The sequence below is a fragment of the Ictalurus furcatus genome, chromosome 20 (assembly GCF_023375685.1).
Source record: "Ictalurus furcatus strain D&B chromosome 20, Billie_1.0, whole genome shotgun sequence".
NCBI lineage: Eukaryota > Metazoa > Chordata > Actinopteri > Siluriformes > Ictaluridae > Ictalurus > Ictalurus furcatus.
In genome coordinates, this window is record NC_071274.1 from 19,061,731 (window position 1) to 19,082,807 (window position 21,077).

The 21,077-nt window shown below is 40.3% G+C and overlaps 1 protein-coding gene across 1 annotated transcript; it reads right to left on the bottom strand.

Annotated features, from left to right (window-relative positions):
* Nucleotides 1-610: 610 nt before the first annotated feature.
* Nucleotides 611-19,689, bottom strand: upf1 (UPF1 RNA helicase and ATPase). The gene is made up of 24 exons (XM_053651174.1): nt 19,302-19,689; nt 18,638-18,774; nt 17,840-17,929; nt 15,855-16,022; nt 13,848-14,028; nt 13,385-13,546; nt 13,067-13,154; nt 12,718-12,816; nt 12,413-12,521; nt 12,001-12,160; nt 11,685-11,803; nt 10,667-10,831; nt 10,382-10,496; nt 9,961-10,104; nt 9,630-9,843; nt 7,684-7,801; nt 7,240-7,396; nt 6,812-6,954; nt 6,451-6,625; nt 5,836-5,917; nt 5,269-5,430; nt 4,891-5,114; nt 3,710-3,832; nt 611-3,384 (listed from the first exon to the last, which is right to left on the bottom strand). The coding sequence occupies exons 1-23, from the start codon at nt 19,470-19,472 to the stop codon at nt 3,713-3,715; spliced, it is 3,303 nt and encodes a 1,100-aa protein (XP_053507149.1). The 5' UTR covers nt 19,473-19,689; the 3' UTR covers nt 611-3,384; nt 3,710-3,712.
* Between the last annotated feature and the right edge of the window lie 1,388 nt (nt 19,690-21,077).

The window sequence follows — 21,077 nt, forward strand, 5'->3', positions numbered from 1 at the left end:
CCTGGAGCCTATCCCAGGGAACTAGAGGCACAGGGAGGTGGACACCCTGGACGCGGGGCAAATATACATTTACACACCCTTTCACACATTACTGACAGAGATGCCGATCAGCCTATAACATATGTCTTTGGACTGGGGAGGAAACCGGAGTACCCGGAGAAAACCCCCAAACATGCAAAGTCCACACGAACAAGGCAGAGGAGGGATTCGAATCCCCAAACCTGGATGTGTAAGGCAAACAGGGCTTTGGCTGCATGAGCGTTGTGATGACTTCACATGACGTGTCTTGGCCCAAATCTGTGGTAATTTTGAAAAACTGCAAGCTCCTCCGAATACTGAAGAGTTTGCTTGATTTTGTGTTAATTTCTGCGATCACAAAAAATTGTTTCTAAAACAAATCGGTGTAGAGACATGCTGAAAGCACAGGACAGATGTAAGAACCACACCATTATAATTTATTAGGTTTGAAGGTACAACAAATGCATGGGAAATCAAACCATACTACACTGTTGGTCGAATTTAATAGAATTATGGCCTCATAACAGAAGGATTTTTACATTTCACCAGCAGATGTAATAACTCAGACACCATATACTCAAACAACAAAGTCTTTTTGAGTGAAACAAAGCAACATTTATTGTAGTAACATTGCAAGAATTACATATTGTGGGGAAAGATTTCATTAAAGAAAGTTTCATTCTCGTATCTCGTAAATTCTTCCTACCCTCAGGTAGGTCAGGGTACTTCCTCCATGTTCTCAGTATTAATCCCCTCTTATTTTTTCCTGATTGCAATCTCAGCAGGCTGTCATCTCACAGCTGGGTAAGTATGCGAGTCTAACATGGTCATATTAGAGTACCAAAGTCTTAGAATAAACATACAGCATCTATTCAATCACCCGAACAACCTCACATAATGGGTGTTCCTCATTCTCACTCTGGTTGTTGTTACTTAAGCCATGTCTCACAAAAAAAAAGAAGAAATAAATAACCTTTTATTATTGATATGGGCAGTATCTGCTTACAAAGTACACCACACCAAAGTAAAGGAAACCATTCACATCAGTCAGTCAGTCAGAGGAGAGGAATAGATTAAAAAAAAAAGAAAAAAAAAAAAAGAAAAGAACATGAAGCTATGTTCTGGATATTTAATTCCCTGTTTAATTTCAGATGTATAGTCTACATTTAGCTTTGATACTACCAATGAGAATAACTAGAACATGAAAGCGCTATGCACACAAGCAGTGAACGGCAGAAATAAACATTTTGTAATTTCTTATAAATCAGACGACAAAAGGCTTTAAATTAACAACTGTGACTCCAAGAGTGGAAGTTTTTCCTCCCAGTTTAGAGCAAAGACTAAAAAGGTAGTAACGCCAAGCTGTTGTGACACTAAGCAAGGAATAACTGCAAGGCATGAACATTCTAGGGTTAATGAAAATGACAAGGCATCACATGTTGCTGCATCAAAGCATTATACGAGCACAGCTTTAGAAAAGAAAGGATTTATATTTAAAAAAGAAAAAATAAGTCTTAGATCATGAAGTGGATATTTTGGTACACCTCACATTCATATCTAGACTATAGAAATGAAATATGCAATTTAGGTATTAAAATAATAAAGACAGTAAGTAAGGGGTAAAGCAACTTCAACAACCAATGACAGGGGGAAAAAAAACAACAACTTAATCACAAAATAAGAGAGACAATTAATATGGAGGCACATACACAACCTCCTTAGCAGAACACTACCATCTATGCGCACACTGGCATCCAAGTAAGCAAGAGATGAGTACAGCAGCCTCTCTCAGTCTGCTTGTGGTAAACAGATACAACAGAGAGAATCCCACCTGCCTGACCTTTACCCTTTAACAAAACGGCCACTTTTGTGATTTTGGGCTATATTTAACTCATGGTTCAAACTCAAGTATAGGAATAAATTAACTGAAGAACTCAGTCTGATATGTGGTGCATTATAATGACTTTTACTAAATAGGTGGGCGATTATGGGGGTGGGGTGGGTGGGTAGAGAAATCTTTTTTCGTTTTGCAGCACTGCCTGTAGGGGAAGCATAAAGATTTTAATGCCGGTACTGAAGCCAGAGGAGCTGACCACAATCGATATGCTACTTGCTAGAACTGCTGTTGAACACGAGAGCAGCACTTTACTCGTCCTACAGGTTGAGCTAATTCTCTGAACTCTGTATTATCTCCTGCAGTCTTGTCAGCTCACGTTATGCAGCTCACTGTGAAGAATAGCGGCTCGACCACTGGCTTTTTGGCTCGTTTTCTTGTGCGCCTGTGACCTCAGGGTTTCCCCATATAGAGACATCAACAAGCCACTAACGACCTAACCCTAAATTTAGGTTCTGCTGCAATTGTTTATCCGGGTTCAAAACAATTTGTTTAAAATGGCAAAGAAAAACTTCAAATCTCTCAACTCTTCCATTTTGATATATTGTTAAAAAAAAATATCACAAAGCCATTTGTTAAGACTCTCCTCCTTTTCCATTGTTAGACACCCAGAGCAGGTGACATCTCTCACAGCTGTTCCATTTCTGAACCACTAATCCACAACCTTCAACCAGAAAACTTTCCTCAAAGTTGAATCTTTCTTCAGAGACTCCTAGCACCATTTGTAAAGATGGGACCACCAGAAAAGAAAAAAAAAACTGAGTAAAACCAGAACCCTCTGCCGTAGATGTTTCCCCATCCTCTCAAAGATGTTTGGTGGTAATATCTCAAAGTCAGATTCCAACTTTGAAGGGAAAATTTTCCCCAAAATCAGCTGCTTAAAAGCGTTTTTTAAAAAAATCATCTTTATTTGATCTTTTTTAAATTTTTTTTTTTTTTTTTTAAAGACGTCACCTCATCTTTCAGCTTGTGGAGACGACAGAGCAAGCGTGGCGTTTTTTTTGCAGGTAGTTTTAAGAGAACTTCGTCTTCTCTCCGTCTCAGGTGGCAGAGCGAGGTCTGCGGCTGCCGGCTGCAGCCTGGCGAGAGAGAGGAGGCAGGTAAGGGACTGCCCTGCTCCCCAGGAGGCGCCTCGACTATGCGGAGTTGCAGATCGAAGATCTCGTTTGGTTTCCCTCCTACATCGTCTCCTCCTATGCTGCGTCTGCTCCTCTCTACTCCTTCCCATCCTTAGCGAGTGGTGGGGTGGTTTCCTCCCGCCACTCTCTTTCGTTCCCTCTTTTCTTATCCTGCTTTTCTCCCTCTTTTTTCACACGTGATTGGTTTGATTCTCTCCTGTTGTTCTCACACCATGGTGCTTCAGTTGTAACAGTGGAAAACGGGCATCCATGTTTGTTCTTTTTTTATATTTACCCAGATTTAAAATGCTGATGAACTAAGCTCAGCGTAGGCCTAGCTCCAGTTCCAACAACCTGAGGATGCAAGAAAAAGAGCTCCATCAACATTACTGCTACACTCTGAGGACTGGTTTATAGAATACTATATTCCTAAAAGCAGTATGGCACTGCAAGGAGTGTTGGGAACGGTGCAAAACTTATATAAAATATTAAAATAGCATGCAACACCACATTTATTTTTGTATTGTGCAAGACTACACAATATAAATAAAATAAATAATTAATGAAACATGAATCACATTGTTCATCTTGTTTTAGTTTGTTCTTTTATTCAAATAATGTGTCGTGCATATCATGGCCTGTGCATAGGTGTTGTGGTATTGTGTGCACGTGTTCTTACACTCTAGTACTGAGAGAGTCCGGTCACTCCTCCGTGCTGGTATGCCCGTTCACCCTGGTAAGTGGAATCCTGGGACAGAGCCACATCCATCTGAGACTTGAACTCATCACCCAGGTAACTGTCCTGTTGGGTAAAGGAGGAGGACAAGATCATTACAGACAAATCAATACAAAAGTTCTTCTGACTGATCCTGTTTCTCCTGTAATGAAACGTTTTCCTCCGGATGCGGATAACCCCAACCACAGGGTACAAGGGCTCACTGAATGGTTTGAATGGAGTATGAAAATGATGTACACTACCGGTCAAAGGTTTGTAGACTCTTGACTGAAATGTTTCTCATGATCTTAAAAACCTTTTGATCTGAAGGTGGATGATTAAATGTTTGAAATCGGTGTTGTAGACAAAAAAATATATAATTGTGCCAACATATTAATTTCTTTCATTAGAAAACTAACATTTTATTTACAAAAAAAGCTAAATATTCCAAAAATCAGCCAATAAGTGTCCAGTGTAGGTGTGAACAACTTTAATACTGCTTTAAAAAAAAGCATCTCCGGGAGATTCCTCAAGAAATCAGTTGCGAAAATGCCAAGAATACATTTCTGGAAATTCAAGGCAAAAAGTCTACTTTTGGATGCTAAAATATGAAATTATTTTGATTTATTTTGGATTTTTAATCACAACATAATTCCCATAATTTCATTTGTGTTATTCCAGCGTTTTGATGACTATTATTATTCTAAAATGCGGGGGAAAAAAGAAATAAAGAATTAGTGTTTCTACACTTTTGACCGGTAGTGTATATGCATATGCTATGGCATGTTCACCAGATCTCCACCCAACTGAACACCTATGGGAGTTTCTGGAATAATGTTTTAGACACTTCTCTCAATGACCACCTCCACTAAACACCAACTGAGAGAATATGCTTTGGAAGAACGATGTTTTGTCACTCCAGAGCTGTTTGAGATTTGTAGAATGTATGCTAAGGCACATCGTAACTGTTCTGTCTTTTCTTGCAGCAGCCCAACACCTTACAATGACAATTTCCACATTCACAAACAATATTATTCAAGTTATAAAGCACCTTTCACAAATACACAGTCGTTTTGCCTCAAATATAGAATACCAATATGAACAAAATCAGTCACCGCAATGAAGAAGTGTGTGCGTGTGTGTACCTGGGATAGTTCAGGCTGGGACAGGCCTGGCTGGCTCATCTGTGAGGGCTGGCTCATGGTAATGTAGCCCTGGGTGAGTGGGCCCTGGGAGAAGGGCTGAGACACCAGATCCTGACTGGCCTGGCTGTTCGCCATGTTAGTCTGTCCACTGCCATGGTTACCCATGCCACGATTCCTCTGACGTCCACCACGCCCACCCGTCTTACCCTTTGGAGCTCCGCGGCCTGAGCGAGAGTGGAAAAACACTAATTTAAGAGATGTAAACCAATTCCACATTATTTAATCTGACACTCTCCTAGCTAGCCAAATTCTACATCAGAGGTTCTACGTCAGCAGAGAATATAAAAGGGCCGGAGTAAGAGTGCAGAGCCATCATACCAGCAGCCGGGCCATTAATCTGGCCCAGGTAACCCGGTGGGGGCATGGGGGGCATGACCAGGTTGAAGGGTATGGGAATATTCATTGAGGCCATAGGGTTCGGCCCTGCTCCAATCATCCCGATCTGGTCGTGAGTTTGGAAATACATGTTCGACGGACGACCTGGAATGACAAAAATAAAATATACAGTACAGAGTGGGAGTTTTATTTTTGTGCTTTGTCAAATCTAGCAGAAGATGAACAGGTCTGTTTAAAATCAACCAATGGTTCCAGTTCCAATGTTCTGTACAAACTTAGCCCAGCTCATGAAGCACATGATTAACTAAAGAATTGATCTAGGCATGATGGACATGATCTGAAAATGCTCAGAGCTTTGGAGAAATTGTACCGAGTAAACAGCACTAAAAGAACTTACAAGATTCATTAAAAAAATGCTATCTTGATTTGTTTCTTAATGCAATGCAATTCAAGAACCGAATTGATTCTACAGCATTTGCACTCAAGCAACTACTGTGCAGCCCTTCAAAGAATGATACGCAAGAATAAAAGTCTTTTTGCATTCCTCACCAGTGTTGCTCCGGTCATACACAGAGCCAGGGATCATGGCCTCCCTGGCATCATACATGGCAGTGCTCATAAAACGAGCTCCCTGGGACACAAAGAACACACAAATGAACTTACTTCAACTGACACCAAGACATAACGTTAATCAAAGCTTTAGATCAAGGCCCAATCAATTCAATATGAACTGAAATTTAAAAAAAATATATATTTTTTTATTTCTCCCCATCTGCAAGCATTCACATAACCCCAAACCCCACCCATGTGTGCACCAGATCAGTCACAGTCTGTCAATGTTTATGGTATTGTTCATGGTTAGTCACTGCAGTGCAGTGAAAATACAAACCAGCCACACGCTTTCTTAACGGCAGGGTCTGAAAAGGTTTTGTAACCTCTGTGGAAAGGCACCGAATAAGATATCAGAGCCTAGACCATTTGGCTGTCTGATGAAAGACTTCTAGCAGAGCCACAAGAGCTACTAAAACCAATTACATTTTTAAAACCTCTCCATTTATGTACATGACATAAATGCCCATGCTATGAGGTTAGTATAACAGCAGCACTGCCCTAAACCTCCTGCCTCTGACTGTGTGCATGTGCAAATGCAAGTGAAACACTCACAGGGTTGATGGTGTTGACGAGCTTGCGAGGTTTGCTGAACTGCATGAGGCTCTCTCTCAGGTTGTTGAGGGGCCCCTCCACCAGAACCTTCTGCTCCTTGTAGTAGTTCAGCAGGTGGTTCCAGAGTGGCTGTTTAGACAGAGCTTTAGGATTCCCCACAATGATCACACCGTATCTGATGCACAAAAAAAAAAAACCCACAACACAGATTCATATTTGTTTCCAATTAAAAACTAATTATGCAGAGTTGTGGCATTCACCAAGTGGGTCATAATTTGAAGATTAACAAGTGTGTTGAAGACAAAATTAACACAATAAAATGTAACACACTAGTGTGCAGTCCTGTGGATAAGCATATTACCTGGCTCTGGTGAGGGCCACGTTCAGCCTGCGTGGATCATTAAGAAAGCCGATGCCTTGGTGCTCATTGGCCCGGACACAGGATAGAATAATGAAGTCCTTCTCACGACCCTGGAAGGCATCCACGCTGGCTATCTCTACCTCCTTGAGGGTAAGAAAAAAACACACTTATTACCGATACACCATAGTGCATGCACATGGTCGACTACTTAAAATTTCAAATGTTATCACACTAACTATTTTTACAAGCACCTTAAACAGACTGTTATTAAGCAGACCAATAACTCAGTTAGATTAAAACATTTATGGAAGCACCTAAACATGCATCCAATCATCACCACTCTAAAAAAAATTATGGACATAATGAACTTGTGTAGTAAACTGTAAATAACTACTGTGACTCAGCGTGTAAGCAGTGTCTGTTTGCACCTGGTAGAGCTTAGTATGAAGAGAACCGCTGAACTGCATGTACTGCACCAGGTAGGAGCGCTGGCCCTCGTATGGAGTGATTATGCCGATCTGGTCAGGTTTGGCTCCGGCCTTCAAAAGGCGAGTGGTGATTTTCTCTACATTAGCAGCCTCAGTCCTGCACACACAACTTACGTCTCATTCACAGCTCCCAGGAGAAGCCTAAAGCTAGTCTTATACAAGGCCTCTTGAAACAACTTGACACAGAGTAGAACAGTAGTTAATCTAGTCAAAGGTAGGCTGAGATCTAAACTTCAATATATTATTTAAATATGCATTAGGTAAGGTTAGAATATTCAATGTGGGATTTCACAGCAACTTAATACACTTTTGCTAAGGTGTTTTTTTCCGTAATACAACATTACAATTTCTCTCCAAAGGAAATATTGATCCTTAACAGTATACCTGTTAAGATAGGAGGTGCCTGAGCTGGCAATCTCTTCCTGGCCCTGTGTCACATAGAAGAACATGGGCTTATCTGGCTGAGGCCACTGGAAATCAAAGCCCTTCTTGATGCGGTCAGCTAAAGGAGAGAAAAGAAAACACTTAACTTAAACAAATTCATAAAAGAGCTCTTAACAGAACTCCATAAACATTAACGAGCTAAACATGTACTCAGACTGCCTCCATAACTTTAAATTCCATCACTTAAAATATAGTATTCAAATGCCTTCATGTATTAATAAGCCTATAATGCTATACTGCCACAGAGCAAACATTGGCAGTGATACATAACTACACGTTTATGTTGCATAAACAACAGAAAATTAAATAGAGAATGAGGTCAAATTTAACTCTTAACATTTTTGTGTCATATGACTCGAGTATCAGGATAACGAATCGAAATCGAAAATTTGTAATGTAATGAGCTAATTTGCAAATTAACATGTAATACAGCAACCATATTTCAGTTTGTCTGACCAGAGACACATGACCACAAGTGCACAATCTCTATGCAAGACACAGGAAATGATCAGGTGTAAATATGTTGTTATATTGGGTGACTAAATTTAGAACATGGGGTTCGAAACGTTTATTGTGGACACAAACTGATCAGGCTAGATGTTATGAAAACATGGATAATGTTCAAGCAATGAAATCTGTTTCAAAAGCCCTAACGCTGAAAATACATGTTCACACCAGGGATGCACCGAATGTTCGGCAACCGAAATTATCCAGCCGAAAATATATTTTAAAAAATAATAATAATAAAAAAACACTTTCGGTGTTCGGCCAAATAAGTGAAAAGGCCGAATAAATTTAACCGAACAATGACGTGTTTGATGACGCGACCAAATAGCCTAGCAACCAGAGTGAGACGCGCGAATGTCATGACCTCCACTTCCGGCAGCGCGCTCGGAGAGATGAGGGGGAGCACACATGCATGATCTACGTGCATGAGTGCTCAGCAAGCGCGTGCTCTTCAGATGTTGACAACTGTGACGTTGTTTACTGTGGACACGTGTGTTTGTTTTGTTTCTGTTCCGGAGTATTCTGTCACGTCGCGAGACATAAGGGAGTAGAGTACAGATGCAGGTAAAGACGTATTTATTTAAGGGCAGGCAGACAAATCCAAATCGTAATCCAAAAAAATGTAGTCAAGACAGGCAAAGGGTCGGGTGATCGGCAAACAGGAATCAAAGTCATGGTCACAGATAACAGGGTCAAAACACAAAACAAGAAACATGAACTAGTACTATGGACTGGGAGCAGAAAAACCAGTGGGGACTAAATGAACTAATCTATAAACTAACTAAATCCATCAAGGACCATGACATTAACAACGTATCTAACTATACTATATCTACTATAATACTCCACAAGGGGTACAGGGACGCGAGCGGTATACAGCCCCAATATAATCAGCCGTATAGAACCATTTTTTGCACTCTTGTCTTTTTTGTTGTAGGCTACAGAGTGTTACATTCTTTCAGCAGTCAGTTATAGGCCTAACATAGGCTATTCAAGGGGGGCTCAAAGATAAGCACATAAAAATATTTTTATTTTACTCATTTACTTATTTAAAGTTATATTGTGCCTTTTTGGTAGCATATGCTTGCTGGAATGAAAAAAAAAATGTTCAGTGTTAAATAAATATTTTGAAATTGTAGTTTTTGTAATTGATTTTTTTCTTTGAAAAGCAAGACAAAATAGTAAAAAGCACGTTTTGACTATTTAATTTATGCAATGGTGAAAAAAATGGCAAAATAAATGGAAAAAACGTGTTCGGTATTCGGCCAAGTTTTTCATTTTATCTGGCTTCAGACAAGAATTTTCATTTCGGTGCATCCCTAGTTCACACAGTCAGTCATATATACAGGAAGAAAAAAATAATAATAAAAACCACATACCAGCAGTGACTCCATTCTGGAGAGATCCTTCATAGAAGATATTGGAGGGGAAAGCGCTGAGTGCAGGGTGCATACGATACTGCACTTGAAGGCGGATGGGTCGGATGCCCAGCACCACCAGTCTCTCGAAAAGAGACTGGGACAGACCCGCCTTAGCAGCCTTTTTACACATGACCACTGGACCTAGCTGGCAGTGATCACCCACCAGGATCAGCTAACAGATGAGGGAGAAAGCAAGAGAGCTGCCAGTTACCAGTGGGAAAATATATATTTTCAAATGCTCGTGTATCTAAGTTTAAACGTAAGAAAAAGCAGTCTGTTTGGGTGATACCTGCTTGGCTCCCAGCACTACTGGCACCATGCATTCCGGCTCAGTAGCCTGGGTACTCTCATCTATCAGGATGGAGCGGAACTGCATTTTAGCCAGACGAGGATCACCCGCACCCACACAAGTACAACAGATCACATCTGCATTCTGTCACAGAACGAGAGACAATCAAGTTGCAGGGATATGGAAAAAATAAAGGATGCCCTTGTTTCTACCGGACATTGTCTGAGAACACTGCTTACAAGTAAACAAAAATATTTCGTCACAAACTCATTTTCGCATTCTTCCCTGAAAAATCTGTCGTGCAGAACATTAGCGTACACAGAAACGAACAGATAGCTCCTATGTTCGCTGACATTCTTATTTCAAACCACATGCTTTCCTCCAAACAAACTCGCTCGTATGCAGAGAGAATGAAACAAACCATGAGTAGCTCCCGTTCTGCAGTGCGTTTCAGGGCCCTGTAGCGCTTCTCATCCGAGGAAGACAGCTCTCCTGTTTCATCCTTCAGCTGTTGCAGCTTTTGCAGTTCTGGCATGCTGTACATGCACACACAAAACACATCAAACAATACCATAAGCATGTCGATTTTCACTCAAATTCAATTAGCCAAAATCCACATAATTGACAGTCCACCAGGACAACGTTCATCAATTTGCAGGTGCTCTGAACTGATACGAAAAGGGCCTTTTTTTTTTTTTTTTTTTACCTGTCCATGTTGCGAATCTGGTTGTGAAGAGCCAGGAAGGACACAGGAGAGTCGATGGCCTCTCGGCTCTTGGCACAAAGACGCACCACTTTCAGTCCTGTTTGGTGAATTTTCTCTGTCAGCTGGTCCACCGCGATATTGCTGGGAGCACATACCAGAACCGGCCTGGGTCCCAAGAAGAAACAGTGCAATGTGTTTGATCAGGCTCAAGAAACTGCCTAAAAATGTACTAGAGGTATTTATACACCTTTACTCTCAAAAAAAATGGAAGAATCTATGAATATACACATTATATGGAAATGCCCCTTGTCTTCCTGGCATGCCGACCTCACCCATCCTCCCTCACTATGTTGTGGCTTATAACAAAGCATGACAGCCCAAAAAAAACCCAAAAGGAAAAAAAAGGAGACGCAAGTAGCCACATTAAGGAAATTAAGGACATCCAACCTCACACGTTGGATGTAAAGTCCAAAGAAGAGGTGTGCAATTGCCAAAATTGGGCATCGGAAGCTATGATAACCCTGGTTATCTATCTAGTTTTCTTTAACGGTCACTGCGTGTATATTACTGTAGGAAAAATAATTTTGGCAAAACTAGGACAAGGTAGAAAAATAGAACAAGCAACAGGTAAGTATTTATGGTACCAGAAGACACAAATTTCAATGCTTAAATAGTGATAGCTAAACATTACAAAGCTAACAAAGATAGGGCAAATATCTGTTTTGCAATAAAATCTCTCAGAACAATGTGTAGTACATTATTAAAGCTTTTTTAAAGTTCTTTGCTAATTTTGATTCCACATCTGTGAAGATGATTTACATATTTCCTGTTTCAGTATAACTAATCCACTCTTCTGTGTTCTTACTATGTTCACTTAACACTTGATCAGTGGTGTGCGACATGAGTTTCAAGTATGGAAAAATGAGCAGATGTCTAAAAGCAAGCGAGTAACAGAATCACAGCCACATGTAAAAATGTATGACTAGTGTAGCTGAACAAGAGAAGTCACATGTCTCACCCGTTGCCCTGTCTAGCCAGATGGTAAACAATAGTTGCTGAGGTAACAGTTTTGCCAGTACCAGGAGGCCCCTGGATCAGACTGAGGGGACGCTGGAGCACCGTTTTAACAGCATACACCTGAACAAGCACAAACGGTACTGCTTCAATAACTTTGACCCAACACACCCTGGTTATAACCAAATGCATTCTTAGTATAAACATATTTCATCTTAATAAAATAGCTGGCTGGGCACAGCGGAGTCACTGCTTTTTAAACATAAAAGTACACATTAATAATATAGAGAAACTGGACGCGTGGCCCCACTGAGGCTCACCTGTGAGTGGTTGAGGTCAGGCAGGCCCTGGGCAGTGAAACGCTTGGGTAACTGGCACTTAATGATCACGTCCTCTACCTCGTGGCCAAGCAACTTGTGATAGATGTAACCAGACACGGATGTCTCATCTACTGCAAACGTTTTCAGGGCACTCTGCATGCTTTAAAAACAACATGAAACTAAATCATAAGGCTTTCCCCCCCCAGTAACACAAGCAAAACAGGGTAAAACAAGCTCAGAATTTTTTGCTTGAGATAAAATTTAACATTGGTTAATATTTATGGTCAAAAGCAAGCAATTGCTAGGGGGAAAAAGTCTGTTCTGATTTCAGACTACAAGGAACAGACCAAAAAAACCCCCCCAAAAAACAACCACTTGCTTAATAAGCAAAGTTACTTAATAACCTACTAACCGGTCAAAGGAAGTGGATTTCCAGACAAAGTCCACCTGGAAGTTGTGGGGCACCTCCACAGGAGCTCCAGCACTGCTCCTCAGTTCTATAGCAATCTCATCTCCATAGTCTGAGAGGAACTCATTAAGGAATATTACACTTAAAGCTTCCGAAAGCAATTCTGCCTGACATTCAGGCTATAATGAGCACTTTTATGTGTTGCTAATTATTTATTTAAACAGCTGGCATTTCAAAGCCACTAAAGACATTAATGGATGAATAAATATTACAACGAAAACACCATGCAAAGTGAGCAGGAAGGATACTATCCGGGACCTTGATTACATGTCCGATACCCTTCCAGAGAGGAGCCAAGTCTCCTTTGTAACGTAGGCAGATCTCATCCCCTTGCATAAGACGCATGTCTGCAACAGAACACACAATGGTTCATTTTATGCTGCTTACTTTCAGTTCGATTTATTAAATACCCACCAGATAGTGATGCATAAACATTTACAAAAAACCCACACATACAACCACAGACAGACAGACAGACACACACAGAAGTGCATGCGTCCGTGCATACATCGATGAGGGATGCATGGGGCACGGAGTTGGGGATGGGATGGATATGAACCATTGGTAGACACAGAAGATGATGAAAGTAAATATTACCACCTGAATCCGTCTTGGGAAGGGTGAAATAAGCAATCCTTTTTTTATTCAGTCCCAAATCCCACCTGACAGTTATATTGTCTTGGGTCTGAAAAGATCAATATGGAAGAAAAAGAACAAGAACAATTAAAAATAAGAAAATTATAGAACTATTGCCCTTAAAAAAAAAAAAAAAAAAAAAAAAAAAAAAACACTACTGACAGGACTATTCTTGTTTCACATTTGAAAAATCTTGCAGACAAAATGACTGTTAAATACTTTAACGCAGTGAAAGTTTCTAAATGAAGAGTAAAAAGGTGAGACGTTTTGTCAGAGCACCTGGGACTCTTTAAGCTTCTTGTCATAGTCTGCCTCCAGTTTGACCAATGGGCCAAAGATGTTCTGATACTGGTAGGCATCCTCATAGCGGAGCAGCACATGCTGAGGCTCTTCATCTACACCAGGCTTCTCCAAATCCTCAAGCGTCGCAGTTGGATTCTCCTGCAAACCGAAGACACAAATATAAGGATGCGAGATCAGGGCCACTCGCTCGGGCATTACGGCCAAAGGGTCATAAAAGTCCAGCTTTAGAAGCATTCTCAAGATGTTATCACAAAAGACATACAATGTTTACACAAAAGGAAAAGATTAGAGAAGATCTTGAACATGTTGGAGAACAGACACAAATCAACAAAATATTTCAGTCTGGAAATAATATCTTCCTCGTCCACACTTCAAAGATATGTTATTTAGCCCACGCAATCATACTCCAAACACGAATTCTTCTTGCATGTTCTGTTACCTTCCAGAGCTCCTCCAGTTTGTTGATCTGCTGGGCGGTGATCTGGCGTGCCCTGAGTTGCTCCTGCTCAGATGGAATCTTCACCAGCCAGGACAGAAAGCACCGGTCCTGGATCAAAGGCTGCCACTGGGAGCTGTCCCAGTTAATGTCCTTCAGACTGCTCTGACTGGCACATGGCTGCCTAAACACACAAACACACACCCATGTGAATATACTGTTTGAGATCTCACTTTGATCAACAGTGTTATTTCCCCCCCCCCAATTTTAACATATAAATGTTTTAAAAGAGTAACCATTGTTCAGATTAGGCTTGGGATATAGAAAGGGGATAAGTCTGATTCCGTGCCTATTTTATATTAGAGATGCAACAACTAATCGATAATGAAAATCATTGTCAAGGAATCTCATTATCGATTAGTCGGTCTGCTCATGGCACATTTACTCACAACATTACTTCTCTTCCGAAAACACGCTTCAGAAAGTAAATACTAAAGTTGTGACCCAAGTGACGTACTACATACTTACACTATGTACTCTACCATCTAGTGTGTGAATTTTAGACAGGCAATATCTCAAATGGAATACTAGCGTTTTTTTTACTAACCGGAAGTATAAGCCGCTTCCTAGTCAGTGGCGCATGACGTCATACACACGTAATGTGTCGCCGCTAGCCAGAATACCCAGAGTCACCAACAATAACTTTCTTCAGCTTACTGTTGATATCAACGTTACCTTTTATTCCCAACATGAGCTCAGCCACAATCAGACGGAGGAATAATCATCAAGTAACTGAGGAAGAAAGTGTGTGACCCAAGTCCTTTAAGGCAAGGGGGCATTTTATATTAAACAACCTGAAGATCAAACTTTAAAAAGCGGAGTCTGTGTAGCACGGAAGCACGACAGTGATGCTATCACGAGTTGCTTAAAAGGTTCAGTTTAATTTAAGTTTTTGGTCATTATATGCTGCATCAGTGTAACTTCTGTCGTTTATTATATCGGAGGTGATGTGTTAGTAAGGAGGCCACGTTGCTCCTCACGCACGGTGTAGACGCGGTGATACACACTGGGAGCGCAAGTAAGGTCTATAATATCTAATTAAAACACTACGATCAAAAGTAAAACGATATTCCTAAAGGCAGTGAGTAACAAACCACAAGGTGCAGTGAAAGTTTTTATTAGTCATTTAGGACTGTAGTTTAATTCAGTGCTTTTTGTGCATCCATAAAAAGTAATGCACATAAATAAAATAAGACACCACCAACAGTACAGCCGTAGCTCACGGATCAGTTTTCCACATTACAGAAACTTTGACACACCTCTTCTTTATTTGTTCCTGTTCTTTCTCTTCATCACATTAATATTGGTTAAACATTGCTACGTGTTCCTCCATGTTGATTATCCTCCCCTACTCCTTGTAATAAGGATCAACAATTGTGACAAAGACTATAGACATCTTGCCATGAGCGCGTTCATCTGGTGACAATCAGAACCTACTTGTCCAGAGCGTGCTCCAAAACACAAAGCTCTATCTGGTCTTTCTTAAAGTCTCACATTTTCAGCCAGAAGTTTGAGACATGCCCTGTAACTTAAACCGCATACCTGAGCAGTGCATGCTCTTGTTGTGAACACAGAATATATCACGATGACGTTTAAATGGTACCCAAAGCAACACGACCAATGTCATTTTAATGGGTTAATTGCTGCATTATTTGTTGTAGTGCAGGAGGAGGGTTCTTTTATCCAGTTTGCAGAAAAGTTTGATTAGTAATTCCAAGTCTCCCCAGGTGACAAGGGTTTTAAAGAAGTGTCGATAAGTTCAAACATCGGGTTATTCAACATTTCTGCTATGTAACCTAAGCTTATTAAGTATACACACAGCTGTTTTATTCATGATGGAATTGGTTCAGAATCAAACTAATTTAAAAACACATCCTTTTGGAAAGCTTACTCTCATGTGGCATGACAACTTTCAACTCTATGAAAATAAGAAATGCAAATGTTTTTCACCTGCACAGGAGCACCACGACAGAATCGGCCTTGGCTGGAATGAAACCCAGAAGGAAAACGTTACGACAGCCACAGTTGTAACACTCCAACACGGTCTCCCCCAAAGGACCATCTTTATGCAGGGTCACCTCCTTACATTTGGCACGTACCAAATGGTTGACGATATGGCTGTGAAAGAAGAACAGTGGTGTCAGTTTAAATAAACAGCTACAGATTACACGAAGAGGAACATTTTCAAATGATTATGCATAATACAAGACACTTCTCAAGAAGCACAGTACTATGCAAGTCTTGGGCCCCTTATTTTTCTTTTTTAGTACAAACTTTGACAGATTTTTATTTTATGGCTTCTACATTACCGAGTCAGTGCAAAACCTTTTAGCTTAGTTTTCCAACACAAAATTAAATGTTACAGAAAAAAAAGTTTGTATGTCAGTAAAGAAAGCAGCATATTACGCAAGAGAACACTTTTCAGACCAAAAGAACCCCCCAAAAAACATAACGAAGGCAGCTGCGTTTTGCGGCAAAAATAAGCAGCAAGTGCGACAGTCAAAGTCTCCAGATGAACCGTGGCTGGTTCTGCAAGATGCTCAATAAAACTTACAGCTCATTTCCTTATAAAACGGCACAAACTGTACCCGAGACTACATTTTCTTTAAGCAAAGGGTTGTCACACCAAATATTGACTTTTGTTTCATTTATTGCTGTGTACTGCTCTCTATAGTATTTATTTTTCTTTTTTTTTTTCATTATTATTTCATATTTTTCATTACAAGTTCATTATTTTTGAAGGCATCTTTGCTCTTCAGCATTTCTTTGTATGTGCATAAGACTTTTGCACATTACTGTATGCAAAATATTTTCAAATATTTTGCTTATAAACAACCACCATCCATTTAAAGTCTCCAAAATGCACTGCCTGTTGCTTTACAGACTTTTACACTAGTTTTCCACAAGGTTTGAGCTTAACCTGAAAATATGCAAAAAAAAAAAAAAAAAAGTTGACTTCCATGTTACACTCTCACTGCGAGCTTCGCAGGTGGCAGCGTTTTCTCGATTATACTTTATTTAAATTTAGCCAACATGCTGTACAAATAAATAAAGAAATAAAACAGGACAGCACACAAACGCAAGGCGGTTGATTAATTCCAAAATATCCCAGGTTTGTAATTTTTTCCTTGTCCAATGCCAATGTGAGACCTATTGCCAAATCTACAACATTATCGTATGTATGTTTTATTGCAGCTACTCTGGTGAGTAGTAGCCTTGACTACACTAGTTTTTTTAAACAGTGGCTTAGAAAGCGTTACCTATTAATGCGTAACTATGGAGGATTAGTTGCCTCTAAACAAGATTAGTCAATTCAAAGTCACTATGTTTCATTCTGAAGTGTTGCTTCACATGATCACTTTTCACTAGTGCCACAGACGCTGAACAGAAGAGAGCTCGGTTTTGAAAATGACATACCTCACGCATACTTTTCCCTACAAACATCTTTAAAATCATTGCTTTTTTGACTTAATGTCTGGCTAGTCTCTGGTCTAATGAGATGCCTCCAGCTAAATAATGCAAATAACAGCATGCTATTGGATAAGCCACAACAGAGGATCTGCGACAGAAGTAACATTGGTTAACGTTTAGAAATCTGGAGTCGCTGAACTACGGCCAGGTATTTTTCCCCAGTTTTCCTTCACAAAAAGAGTATATACTTTTAATACATAGTATAAGTAGACGAATAGGGAAGCAGGTAGTATAAGTGAAAAGTCTGGTCCACTAAAATGTTTTGCCACATCCACAAACAGACCACAATCTGCCAGTTGGTTTTACCACCAAAATTACATACAAAAACGCAAACCTGACAGGCGGTTTATATAATAGCACGACACCTGACCTCTGAATTATGCCTAAATTGTGGGGGAAAAAAAAAAGTTACACTAAAGAAAAAAAAAAAAAAGAAAAAACTACTTTTGATTTAATTTGCCTACCTGCCAGAGGTGTTACCACGTCCATTGCAGAACCACTTCTTGCTAGTGTTGCAATACACCACACAGGCAGGATCATGAATGCCACAGTAACTATGGGGAAAAAAAACAATAATTAGTTGGTTTTTTTTATTATTTTTTTATGACTGTCACTTTTGAGTAACCAAGGCTCCATTTACCTTGGCCTTGATGCACAATTCTCATGTTTGCACCCAGATCTGATTTTTACCTGAACCATATCCTATTACCACATTTATATAATCATTCCCCTTACCAAAATGCATTAGGCTGAAAGCAGCAACTTTTTTTTACCATTGTGCTCGTAAAAAGACAAGCAATTCTATCGCTTCCAACTGTGATTATCACAGCCTTTACCTTCTTTATGTTTTATCATTATACGTTCATTCGACATTGATGCTGTAGCACGGACACACTCGATCCTCATTCTATCATGGTCCGAGACATGTCCTCCTTGCTATTAATAAGAAAATTAACAAATTGAGTCCAGATATGTCAGATATTTTGGATTTAGAACCTCATTTGAATGTGAGGGAAAAAATGCTAGCTGTTTATTTACATCCACGTAAAAGTATATGAAATGTATCAGAAGAGAGCAAAGCCAATCTGAACTGGGTGTCAATGGAAAAGCAGCCCAAGTGTCATCTCTTTAGAAAGCAACTACAGCAGAACTTGTTAGGGAGTAGGGTCACATTATTTACTTTAATATTAAGAGTTCCTTAAAGTAGTTCATAAATGCTAGTAAAAAAAAACCGCACAGTGAAGTGATGAGAAGGAGGCTACCTGCAGGCGTGCACAGGGAGATCCTTGGTGTAATAGGTGTCCTCTTCATCCTCCTCGAAATTCAACTCTGCCAGAAGTTGACTGGTTTTCACCACAGCATCATCACCGTTCTGCAGAACTCCTTCAGGCCCGTTCACCTTCGCGTAAACACCAAGACTCAAGTTATAAAAGCGCAAAAAACCCAAACACTTACAAGGGACTGACTAACTTCGGGAAAGGACAGTGAAAGTGAAACAGTAGCGCGCTACCAGGGCTAATTTGCGCCTCTCCGCGGTATAGCCTAGCCTAGCCTAGCCTAGCCTAGCTTAGCTTAGCTTAGCTTGCCAGCTGTGGGCACGCTAAGTTTCGGTAAGCTAGCTAGGTTGGTTAGCTAGCTAGCTAACTGACTGACAGTTGAATATGAAATGCAAATAAACTGGTTAAATTGCGGTGTTTGAGTTAGTGACAGACAGCTCTTTAAGATACCGTTAATTCGGTTATTTAGGCGACGCAGCTTGGCAACCTAGCTTCACAGCTAAGCTAACTGTAATGCTAGCAAGCACGATTTTCGAATGCGCAGAAAGCAACAAGCCCGCTAATTCTTAATTCCGTGTCGCGGCTTCGCCTGTGGATTTGTTCTGCAGACTCACTCGGTCGGAGTGACATAAAGTATACAGCAGCGCACCTGGTTGTCTAGCTGGCTCTGGGTTTGGCCTTGTGTTTGGGTCTGGCTCGGCAGGGTAAAGTCGGTAAACTCGAACTCCGAGCCCTGCGTGTCGGCTCCGAGCAGCTCCGCTTCCTCCGTGTCCAGGAAGGTGAGAGTCTGCGAGCTCGGCCCGTACGCCTCTACGCTCATTTTTATCTCCCAACCAGCAAGGTCCGCTTTCACAATTAAAAAAACAAACAAACAAAAAAAACCCCGCAAACGATATTACAATTAATATGTTTTTTTAAACAAAAAAACAAACACGCTCGCGATATTGTTTTGATGTAAACTCAAAAGCGTTAGCACGAATGAACGCGTACGGCTTCGAAAGGAAGCTTCAACTCCCACTCGAAATGGTGACGTGAGCACAAGCGGCGCGTAGAGCTCAGAAACGGGTGACGTCAGCGCAGAAGTGCACACATTTGAGAAAGTTTAGAGCGGGATCAATCCTCACTGAACGCTGTATTTAGAAAATGAACTATTTGGGGGTTCCTAATTATGAAACAGAACTGGAAAAGTAATATTTTATTTGTCATTTAATTATATTACTTGAAAAGTATTATATACATATATTATATGGACAAAAGTTTGTGCACACTTGACTATCACACCCATATGTGGGCCTTCCTCAAACTTTTGAAAAAAGTTGGCACCTGTCAATGGGAAGGATATATTAGGCAGCAAGTGAACAGTCAGTTCTTGAAAGAACTTGCCCGTTAAAAGCAGGGAAAATGGGCAAGCGTAAGGATCTGAGCAACTTTGGCAAGAGCCAAATTGTGATGGCTAGAAGACTGGGTCAGAGCATCTCCAAACCGGAGGTCTTGTGGGGTGTTCCCGGTATGCAGTGGTTAGTACCTACCAAAAGTAGTGCAAGGAAATACAACCGGTGAACTGGAGACACGGTCATGGGAGCCCAAGGTCATTGATGCGCATGGAGCGAAGGCTAGATCGTCTGCTCCAATCCCACAGAAGAGCTACTGTAGCACAAATTGCTGAAAAAGTTAATGCTGGCTATGATAAAAAAGGTGTCAGAACACACAGCTCACTACAGCTTGCTGTTTATGCTTCTTGCTGCAAATCCGTGCCTCAAAGAAAAAAAAGCCCAAGGTGGAGCAACAAAGTACTAATTGTGATTTTATTTTTGTTGATGATTCCATATTTTTTTTCCTCAACATTGAGTGATTCCATAATTTTTTTCCTCTATTTGATTTGAAAAAAAAAAGTAATTAAGTAAAATAATTTCATTACATTTGTTTGATGTGTGTTTTACGAAGCCAGAATGTTCAGCTATTAAACAAAAATTGTTTTGTTTCACATCTGTGATTTGATTATTTGTTACGAAGTAAAAAATCTGGGTGAACATCATCTAGGTGTTGTGATTCCATAATTCTTGAAAATGCCTTGGTGGAAGAGTGGGGTAACATCTCACAGCAAGAGCTGACAAATCTGGTGCAGTCCATGAGAATGAGACGCACTGTAGTACTTAAAGCAGCTGGTGGGCCACCACATACTGTTACTTCTGATATCGCCCCCCACTTTGTTCAGGGACTCATTACTCCATTTCTGTTCATCACATGTCTGTGAAACTTGTTCAGTTGTTGAATCTTTTTATATTAATACAAATATTTACACGTTAAGAAATTTGCTGGAAATAAAAGCAGTTGAATGTGAGAGGACATTTCTTTTTTTGTTGAGCTTATATATGTATGTATGTATAAATATGTGTATACGTCAATGAAGTAAAAGAGATTGATC